The 11,213-nt window shown below is 38.3% G+C and overlaps 1 protein-coding gene across 1 annotated transcript; it reads right to left on the bottom strand.

Moving 5' to 3' along the window:
* Positions 1–5,354: 5,354 nt before the first annotated feature.
* Positions 5,355–9,934, bottom strand: LOC147620138 (cytochrome P450 71AU50-like). Its single transcript, XM_086772330.1, has 2 exons — positions 8,911–9,934; positions 5,355–6,304 (listed from the first exon to the last, which is right to left on the bottom strand). The coding sequence occupies exons 1-2, from the start codon at positions 9,802–9,804 to the stop codon at positions 5,696–5,698; spliced, it is 1,503 nt and encodes a 500-aa protein (XP_086628456.1). The 5' UTR covers positions 9,805–9,934; the 3' UTR covers positions 5,355–5,695.
* Positions 9,935–11,213: the final 1,279 nt, after the last annotated feature.

The following is an 11,213-nucleotide window of genomic DNA, read 5'->3' as shown; positions in this document are numbered from 1 at the left end:
ATACCCTTTCATCTTCCACATTGCCTTTGCATGTGGGATTACTTAGGATCCCTTTTCCCATCTTATAATCCTCACTATCCATGTGAGATTTTCAGCTCTAACATTCCTCTCTAATCTAGAACAGAGGAAGTGGCACGAGACCATGAATCGGGGCTTCCATACCATCTTGGAAAAAAACTAAGAGTTGCCACACCACCCATACGACAACAAGCCAACGTTTGGACTATATATACCCTTTCACTTTTCACATTGCCTTTGCATGTGGGATTACCTAGCATCCCTTTTCCATCTTGCAATCCCCACTACCCATGCGATATTTGCACCTCCAACATCCCCCTCCAATCTAGCATAGAGGAAGTGGATTGGGACCATGAATTGGAGCTTCGATACTATGTTGCAAAAAAACTAAGAGTTGTCACACCACCCATGATGTGTCATGGTTCACACACTAAGCTTGGATACAATAGCAGACCAGCTTTTGTATCCAACATGTTTTCTAGAGCTGCTAGCACCCCTGGAAGCACACAAGTTTGCTTGGGCCTATGGAGGCTCTAGTCTAAGGCAAGTCCCCACTCTTGATAACTAGCCCTCTAGTCTTCCACAAAAGACAAGCTTGGGGAAGTTGAAAATAGGAAGGGTTATACACCGTTTTTTTTGCATGTGAGATTACTTGGCATCCGTTTTCCCACCTGAACCAATATGTGTGACATGCACCAACTCCTCACACACTTGCAAGCAATAATAAATGCAGAAGTGTGTAACCTTACGTTCAGAACCCAAAGAGACTCCATTGCGTTCACGGAGTAGGACCTCCAGAAGGACGTCAAAGTCCCTACGCGCTGCGTCGAGTGATCGTTTGATTTTGCGGTCACTTGGAAGAGCTCCGTCATTCTGCATGCTGCATTGCTTACTTCGGAGAGGGGTTTTCCCACCAGCATGCGGCACATGACGTTCTCTATGAGGGTGGCCAGGGTGTGGGTGAGGTCGATGGGCGCACTAGGATTGCTTGCCTGATGGTGCTTAACCTTTTGGATCAGCAAGCTGATTTCTTGCTTCCACAAGGGCTGAAATTCATGGACCCTTTTGCGATGAAGAGCTGGAGGCTGGAGAGCTTGAAGAGGAAAAGATAAGTATTTTCTTCATACTTTCATCCAATTACTACTACTTTTTAAAAATTTGGAGACAGCAGTTTTCATTCTCCTCTCAAGGTGAGGCGAAATTTCTCAAAGGATAGAGAAAACCCATCTTTTCCTAACCCCTGGACACGGGGATTCATTAAAAGGAGCCGCTTTCCCTTATGGGAAATTTCCCAAAGGATAGAGAAAACCCATCTTTTCCTAACCCCTGGACAGGGGGATTCATTAAAAGGAGCCCCTTCCCCTTATAGGAACTTATGACCGTTGATTATACTTCACGTTTTTGAAAGAATTTTGGGTTCCTGCCTTTGAATCCAGCATGCAGTACAAGATACTCATTATACATAGTCTATGCTTTAATATGTATTTTAATAAATATAAAAAATATAAATGTCAAAGGCTTTATTTGAACAGCAATGAGCTTAAAAATAATACTTGATACAAAATGTACTAAAAAAACACAAAACAATAAATTGGAGTCACTTTTCTAGAAAAAGGGAGCCACGATGGTGAACCTTATGTTACGTGAAAAGCGCCAACTGTTGGAATCTACGTTTGAGTGGGAAAACCTTTTGCAAGAAAGGAATAACTTGAGCATATTCGAGGCAGCAAATTTAGAATCTACTTTTCAAGGGCTTTCCAATGGTATGTCACATGTGGGGGTTTTGACCACATAACCAATGGGCTCTTTTTTCTTTAAAAAAGGTGATGACATGGCTCTTTTGAGAGGGGCCTTTTTTTGGTTCGAATTTTCCTAATGTGAGACACACTCAAACCATGTGCCTCACCCTATCGTGATTCCCCTTCCAAAAAACCATACAGAAAATAATTGGCTTCTCTCTTTCACTATTTAAAGAAGTACCTTGATCCACTTTACAAGACCTTCTGCATGGACTTGTCCACACACCCACCATTATCGACTTGTCCCCACCACTATTTGAGTATGTGAAGCATTTATGCCACAAAACTAATCAAATTGTTCTATGGTGCCACATGGATGTTAATGTGTTTACTCCCCAAGGGGTGAATTATTAGGAACGACATGCATTCAAGGGGTACTTAGACCTTGGGGGGATGTTGATGGCTGCTCCCCAGGAGGTGTACTCCCCAAGGGGTGAATTATTAGAAACGACATGCATTCATGGGGTACTTAGACCCTGGGGGGATGTTGATGTCTACTCCCTAGGAGGTGTACTACCGTGATAACCTGGATAAGATATGTGTTCAAGGGGAAATATTTAAACCCCTCCTTACATACATGTTGTCGTACATTCCTTTCCTTTTATAAAAGTTTAAATTTAATGATTTCTTGAATTAAAAAATCCCTTTTGTATATGTATAATTATGTGACTTAAAAACCCCTTGGTTTTAGCCCATGTGGGATGGTTACATAAATTATGGTGCCACCCCGGGGGTGGTGACTACCCTTAAAGCAAGGAGCTGGAAATCCTATTTGATTTTCTCTTTCTTGATTGTGAATGAGTGCCTTGCATCAAGTTTTATCTCTATAAGGAATCTAAATCAAGTAGTGTTCTCCTAGTTTCCTAATGCATGTATTATTCACATAGTACATATATCATTGCCAATCAATGTTTATTGTGTTTTGTGTGTCTTTGTTGTTTGGTTGCACACATCGACTATCGCAAATTTTATTCTGTGACCATCAATCTCCAAAGTGACATGTGGATTTTTAGATGGATGGCATGTGGATTTTAGATTTTCCAAAATGACAATCAATCTCCAAAATAGTTTTAGATTCTCTCTCTTCTCATGCCCTTCTACTTTTTGATAGATTCTCTTTCTTCATATTTTTAGCATTGATATCCTAGCCCCTTCCACAATAGCATTTGCCAAGGTTCTCTCTCACAAAAGGTGGTTAAGGCTCAAAAGGCTTGGATGGTCAATGATGAAGTCTCTGGCATGTTGAGTCCACATTCTTTGGGCCTATGGAGATAGGGTTTGGTTGGCCATTGAGTTAGGAAGCATGTCAAGGCTGCATGTGGTGTAGTATATAATGTGGCAAAAAAAAATGCTTAATGTGAGGGCTCATCTCATGGTTTGTGGGTTGGTTAGGATTGTACAAGGAAAGAGGGCATGTGTCTTATTTGCAGGTTCATGTGCCAAGACTCCCTTCTTTTGATTCACAATGATGGATGGATTCCCCTGAATTGTTTGGCACAAAAAGGTATGGCTTTCCCAAATCTCATGGTGAAACTAGAGATTGGGCTGCTTTGTTGTTGCTTATTGCTCATTGGTGGGTGAGGCTTTTGTTGTAATGGTAAAGATAGTTGAAAGAAGAGAAAAATGGTCTAGTGAAGCTAGTAAAAAGCTATTTACTTGAAGATTCATTAGGGGTTCCTATAGATTCGAAGAGGATCCACACGTAGTATCATACCATGAACCAAGCTTATCTTTGCACATGGATAGAAATATTAGGGATAATCAAGTGAATGTTAAGAAGATTTCCTTTCTCTTTGCTCCCCTCTCTCTCTCTCTCTCTCTCTCTCTCTCTCTCTCTCTCTATATATATATATATATATATATATATATATATATATATATAAATAAACGTATATGTATATGTATATGTATATGTATATATGTATACATACATACATATGTATGTATGTATGTATGTATATATACATATATGTATATATACATCTATATATATATACATATATGTATGTATGTATGTATCTATGTATGTATGTATGTATACATACATGCATATATATATATACATACATACATACATGCATATATATATATATATATATACATACATACATATATATACATACATACATGCATATATATACATACATACATGCATATATATATATATATACATACATACATACATATATATATGTATGTATGTATGTATGTATGTATGTATGTATATATATATGTATGTATGTATGTATGTATGTAATACATATATATGTATGTATGTATGTATGTATGTATATATATATTACATACATACATACATACATACATACATATATATATATATATATGTATGTATGTATGTATGTATGTATGTAATACATATATTACATATATACATACATATATATATGTATGTATGTATGTATGTATGTATGTAATACATACATACATACATATATATATATGTATGTATGTATATATGTAATACATATATTACATATATACATACATATATATATGTATGTATGTATGTATGTATGTATGTAATACATACATACATACATATATATATATATATATATATATATATATATATATATATATATATATATATGTATGTATGTATGTATGTAATACACACACACACACACACACACACACACACACACATATATATGTATGTATGTATGTATGTAATACATATATGTATATATATACATACACACATATATATATATATATATGTATGTATGTATATATATACATATATGTATTACATATATACATACATACATACATACATATATATATATATATGTATGTATATAATATATATATATATACATACATACATATATATATACATACATACATACATATATGCATATATATGTATATATATATACATATATATGTATATATATATACATATATATATACATACATACATACATATATGCATATATATGTATATATATATACATATATATGTATATATATATACATATATATGTATGTATGTATTACATACATACATACATACATACATACATACATATATATGTATGTATGTATGTATATATGTATGTATGCATGCATACATACATACATACATACATACATACATACATATATATATATATATATATATATATATAAAAGTGTCACATAGATCTCCCCCACCTCATGGCTTGAAGGGGAGAAACGCCCCATCGACGGTAGTTTTTGGAGGTAGTAGAAGCAAGTGGCGTGGAAGCTTGGTTGCAAAGTTCACCTCCCGAATGAAATATAACCTTTTATATAGAATAATATTATTTTGATCTTAAAAAGCAAATCCTTTAATTGATGATTTTGTAAATGTTGTAAAATGCACTTCGATAAACCTACTTGAATGAAAGAAGCTATACTTTGAATTTGAGAGGTTCCACCCTGGCAAGGCTTGCTTATAGTGGGGCCAAAAAGTGAGTGTACAAAATCTAGGCATTGTTTACACGGGATGAGATGATTGAAATTTGTTTTTCAGCAAGAGCATAAGAATTGTTTTCATATAAAAATAAAAATATTGAGAACCATGTTATATCTTTTTTTTATATTTTTAAAAATTTGAAAACTACCTACTAGAAGGGAGCAAAGTACTCCGTGGAGGACCCCTCATATCCTCTACAAAGTGAGGGCAAGGTAACTATCGGGTGTCTGGCAGGGGATGGAACCTAGTACCTCTAGGTTACAAGCCACCCCCATCAACCACTAGAGCAAGCGCCCGATATTAGAACCATGCTATATCAAGTTTAGGGTGCCTTGTATAGTAAATAATATTAAAGTTATGCTATTAATATAAGAGCCTAATAATATGATAAAAAAACAACCACATAAATATGATGTTACCGTAAGTAGGGAATGAGGAGCAAAGGCTTAGCACGGCTGACCACGGTACCAAATCTCTCAGAGAAGTCCACCGTGGGGTGGCCAGGAGGAGATTCCCAGTGAAAGGTGTGAACAAGGTTGCAAAGTGTGGATTCAATGAAGGGGAGGGCGAGGGGCAATCCAGGGCAGCTCCGCCTGCCAGATCCAAAGGGTAACAACTCAAAGTCATGGCCACGCACGTCCAGATGGATGCCCTCCTTTGTTAAGAACCTCTCTGGCATGAACCTGTCTGGCTCTTCCCAGGTTTTGGGATCATGCCCAATTGCCCATGCATTCACAAACAGCCTAGTTTCTTTGGGTAGGTTGTAGCCGCCCACATTGCAGGCCTTTGTGGACATGTGTGGCAATAGAAATGGCACAGGCGGATGCATGCGTAGTGTCTCCTTCACCACTGCTTTCATGTATACCAATGTTGACATATCTGCTTCCTCTACCATCCTCCCTCGTTGCACCGCCTCATCTAGCTCTTCTTGGAGTCTACGCATGGCTTGGGAGCTCCCCATCAACTCCGCCATCACCCAATCCAGTGTGGTGGCAGACGTGTCGATTGCAGCGACGAGCAGCTCCTACACACACACACACACACACACACACCACTTTGTCCATAGCTTTATACACAACATAGCTTTATACCATAAAAACTTTTCCCATAAATTAATAATAGCCATTTTGCTTTGTTTTTAAACAAGAGTGTGTTGGAGTGATAATATTAAATGAGACAATTATGTAAAAAACAATTTTTAAAAAGAAAAGGTGGAGAGTTGGCATTGAAAATGCCATTCTAAGGCCTAGAGAGAGAAGAAGAAGGAGAGAGAGGAGAAGGGAGGGAAAATAAAGGAAATTGGAAGGAGGAAAGGACAAGGATTATTTTTATAAACAAGAATTTTCTATACAATAAGGCATGCATTTGCATAAACACATGATTAAATGGATGGAATCTTTTGAAGTTCGATATAAACACATATTACTAAGCAAATAAAACATACAATACAATCCTCCATTTTGTAAATTGACAAGAAAGAAAAGAAGATTTCAATTTCATGTGGCCAACATAACAAATATGATCTAAAATTATATTCCATGAAACATTTGGGAATACATACTTTCTTTCAAATGGAAATTTTCGTTCACGATAAGGTGAAGTGTTTGATTGAGAAAAGGCCACAAATTTGGGAAAATGTCATTTAAATCTAGTTGCTTCCATTTATAGAAGCACAATGAGTGCCTTCTTCCAAATTTACACACAAGGTCAATGGACTTATATGTAAACAAAGGTTTTTGTCTATTGGTGTTGTTTACACAATATATATAGTAGATGAGTTCTTCCCTTGGTTATATTCAAGAGAAGGCAGGGTACCACGAAAGGAGAGAAAAGGGAATATGAAGGGATGCAGGGGGGATTTCTTCCTACATCTGAAAGAGAAAATGAACTGACCATTGTACCACGGAAGGAGAGAGAAAGGAAGAATATGAAGGGATGGAGGGGGGGGGGTTTCTTCCTCCATTTGATGAAAGAGAAAATGAAGTGAACATTGTGGCTACTTTGCAAGAAGTTCCAGATGAACACAGAGTTCTAGAGCCACCTTTACATTTGATCAGACCTTTTTAATTGTGATATATATAAATAGGTTTAGATCGATAGTAGTGAGTATCAAATCCCATTTTCACAAAGAAAAATGTGTAAACCTCGAAAAATGCTATCATGCACTTAATATCAAAGATATTTTGAGATTTTAATATTTTTTAAAACTTAAAAAGTGTATGGATTACTACTAAGTCCTTTTTACAAGGGTAGGCTCACCTCAACCACATATCATATCGTCACGGACTCCCCAACCCACATTATTATATATCAGCAATAATATGATGTAACATGTTGCAATAATTATATGTAATACATGATATAATGTATTAAGTAACATCATACACAATGATATATAATAACGTATTGTACACACATATGCACACGAGCATGCATGCACATGTACACACATTTTTCCCATGTGTTAAAGAGCAATATTTTCTAGTAATTATTTCATGAATTAAATAAATCTAAATCTTATTCATAAATTAGCACTTAAGCTTTGATTAATGTTTTTTTAATACGAATATGGTTGATGTCTAAATTCTTGAAGGCAGAGCCAAATATCCTTATATGGATGCCAAATAACCCTGCATACAAAATAAAAGGAGGGTATATATAGTACAAAGGGACCCCCTATCTCCCCCAAGCTTTTGTTTTGTGGAGGACTAAAGGGTTGGTTAGGTAGAGTGGGCAACTGCTCTAGGATATTAGAACCTCAATAGGCCCATGCGGATGTGTGCACCTCCAACATCCCCCTACACTCTAGCATAGAGGACGTGGTCTGGGACCATGAATCAGAGCTTCGATACTATCTTGCAAAAAAACTAAGATTTGTCACACCACCCATGTGTCATGGTTCACACACTAAATTTGGATACAACCACAGGCCAACTTTTTTATCCAACATGTGCTTTCTTGAGCTGCTAGCACCCTTGACTAACTTTTGTATCCAACTTGTGCTTTCTTGAGCCGCTAGCGCCCTTGGAAACACAAGCAGCCTAAAAAAGGGCAAGTATTGGGCTCTCTTCGAGGCTAAAGGACACCATTGGGGGTTGGAGCCACAGTGCTGCCGGGAGCGGCATGTACTAGTTCGAATTGCTGGTGGGCAAAGCCAGCCACATATTCCATAATATCCAAAACGGGAAGCCCTTTCAGGCTACACACGTTTGCTTTGGCCTATGGAGGCACTAGTCTAAGACAAGTCGGGCCACCCTTGATAACTAGCCCTCTAGTCTTCCACAAAGGGGGGAGTTGAAAATAGGAGACGTCCCTTTGAACTATATACACCTTTTCATCTCCCACACTACCTTTGCATGTGAGATTACTTGACATCCATTTTCACACTGCCTTTGCATGTGGAATTACTTGACATCCATTTTCCCACCTAAACTAATGTGTGCACAACATGCACCAACTCATCACACACTTGGCAAGCAATAATAAATGCATCATTTTTACCCTTACAAACCAAACATTAATCTTTTCAAAGATGGTTCAGACCCAAAGAGAGTCCATCGTGCTGCATGAGTTTTTTTTTTTTTTTGGGGGGGCGGGGGGGGGGGTAAAATAACAACAGCATGTGCGTACCGTCATGACAGTTTTGGCTTTTCCCCTGTCAAGGTTGTCAAGAAGCACATCTAGAATGAATATCGGTGCTGCGCCCTCTTGTTGGGATCTCCGACGCCTGTCGTCGCGTTCACGGAGCAGGCCCTCCAGAAGGACGTCAAAGTCCCTACGCGCTGCGTCCAGTGATCGTTTGATTTTGCGATCTAAGAAACCCAGGTACGGTACGAAGTCACCTATTATGGGGACTTGGAAGAGCTCCGTCATTCTCTGCACCATCTCTTGCATGCCCTTGCCCAGAGCTGCATCGCTTACTTCGGAGAGGGGTTTTCCCACCAGCATGCGGCAGGCGACGTTCTCTGTGAGGGTGGCTATGGCGTGGGTGAGGTCGATGGGAGCTCCAGGATTGCTTGCTTGATGGTGCTTAACCTCTTGGATCAGCAGGCTGATTTCTTGCTTCCGCAGGGGCTGAAATTCATGGACCCTTTTGGCGGTGAAGAGCTGGAGGCTGCAGATCTTCCTGGCGTGCCTCCAGTCGGGGCCATATGGCGCCATGCTAATCCCCCCGTTCTGGCCAAACTCCAGGCGGCGCGAGGCCTCGGAAGGTGGGCGACTTGCGAAGGTCTTGTCATGGGCGCTTAGAAACTCTTTGGCCAGAGATGCGTTTGAAACCACCACCGCGTGCATGGAACCCAGGCGAAGGTAGAAGATGGGGCCATACCTGGCGCTCAGCTTGGCGAGAGTTCTGTGTGGGAGGTGCCCAAGCAGATGCAGGAGATTCCCCACCACCGGCAAAGCCAAGGGCCCTGGCGGCAGCCGCCTCCTCCTCCTCCTCCTCTCTACACAACGGCTACCTAACCACAAAACCACCAATGCTACCACAATGGCGCCTCCAGCTGCAGGTTGCAGCAGCTCCATCGTCTCCCTTACACGATCTCGCCACTTCTGTCCCGCACATCGTAGTGCTGCCCACTTTAACGGTTTTCGAAAGGGTATCCATGGCAATACTACACGACAGGGTTTCTAGATGCCCAAAAGCCTTATCCACGCCAACAAAGCCTTGCCGTTGGGGAAAAAAAAACATATTTTTCAACGAATCAAAATAAGGACAACTCTTATTTTTGTTTCCAATATCTCTACTATATGTTGGTTTTATAACTAAAATATACGAAAAGTCATAAAGGCTACTTAAAATGTTTTTTGAATTCTGGCTGATAAAAATGCACTAGAATGTCGTTTATGCGAGCACTATGTTTATGCGAGCACTGCTCTGGAGTGCCGATTCATTGCCATCGTTGCTTCCTACATTCATTGCCTTTGATCAGACTTCGTTAAACGAAGCCGTCGGCTAGCTGAGGAAAAAAATTTGAGTGAACCTCACATGAATCCTTCTCACCATGGGTTGAAGAGGAAAAGATAAGTATTTTCTTCATACTTTCATCCAATTACTCCTACTTTTTAAAACATTGGAGGCAACTTCTCCTCTCAAGGTTAGGTGAATTTTTCGAAAGGATAAAGCAAACCCATCTTTTCCCGAACGCTGGCCAGGGGGCTTTGTTAAAAGGAGTCCCTTAAAGAATAAGACTTTGTAATACAATTATGATAGAAGAACTATCCTTAAACTTAAATCTAAATTATGAAATTAAATCATAAATTTATTATAATTTTATTAACATAAAAGCATAAAAATACTATTTTCTTAACCTCTAGCTTAACAAGATTAGAGTTTGGTTTTGAATTAAGAATTTATCAATGAGAAGCATTCTTTTTCTAATGAAATAGCCATAGGAAAGACTATTCTTTTGGGAGAGAGAGATATACATAAAAAGCATTCAAAATAAGCATAAAGATTAACTTTTTTGTGATTAATCATTAAAATTCTTAGAGAAAGCTTGATTTGCATTAAAAATAACTAATTAGAAACTTCTTAAGCTTGAGAGGGGTTGAGAAGTGAAATCATTTTAGAATATTAACAAAAACCATGAAATTTCTTCTTACCTCTAGGTTTGGCTTGCTTCTTTATATAGAAGTGAAGCCCCCAACCAATCAATTTGGTTTAGTGAGTTGAGAAGAAATCTCCAAGAGCTGTTGAAGAGAGAGAGAAGCTCCAATCTCTCCAAAAGTAGAGGATTTTTAAGGGATAATAGAAAATATGATTATTTTAATGTAATACTGCATGGTATAACTCACAAATTTTTTTAACAAAAGACTAAGGGTCTTTTTATTGGTGAGGGAGGCCACTAACCAAGTCCAACTGGGTTCTAAAATTTTTCAGGTTTAGTTTGACTCAATTTGGATAAGATTTGGACCAGTTTGGCTCCCTTTTT

This window comes from Cibotium barometz, chromosome 32 (genome assembly GCF_041138505.1).
Source record: "Cibotium barometz isolate CiBa-2024 chromosome 32, ASM4113850v1, whole genome shotgun sequence".
In the NCBI taxonomy this organism is placed as follows: domain Eukaryota; kingdom Viridiplantae; phylum Streptophyta; class Polypodiopsida; order Cyatheales; family Cibotiaceae; genus Cibotium; species Cibotium barometz.
This window is presented reverse-complemented; position numbering and strand designations above follow the sequence as displayed.

Excerpts from the sequence above, each read along its gene's own strand:
- LOC147620138 (XM_086772330.1), bottom strand. The coding sequence starts at position 9,804 with ATGGAGCTGCTGCAACCTGCAGCTGGAGGCGCCATTGTGGTAGCATTG. Across the intron at positions 6,305-8,910 it reads AAGCCAAAACTGTCATGACG|GAGCTGCTCGTCGCTGCAAT; the intron begins GTACGCACATGC and ends GTGTGTGTGTAG.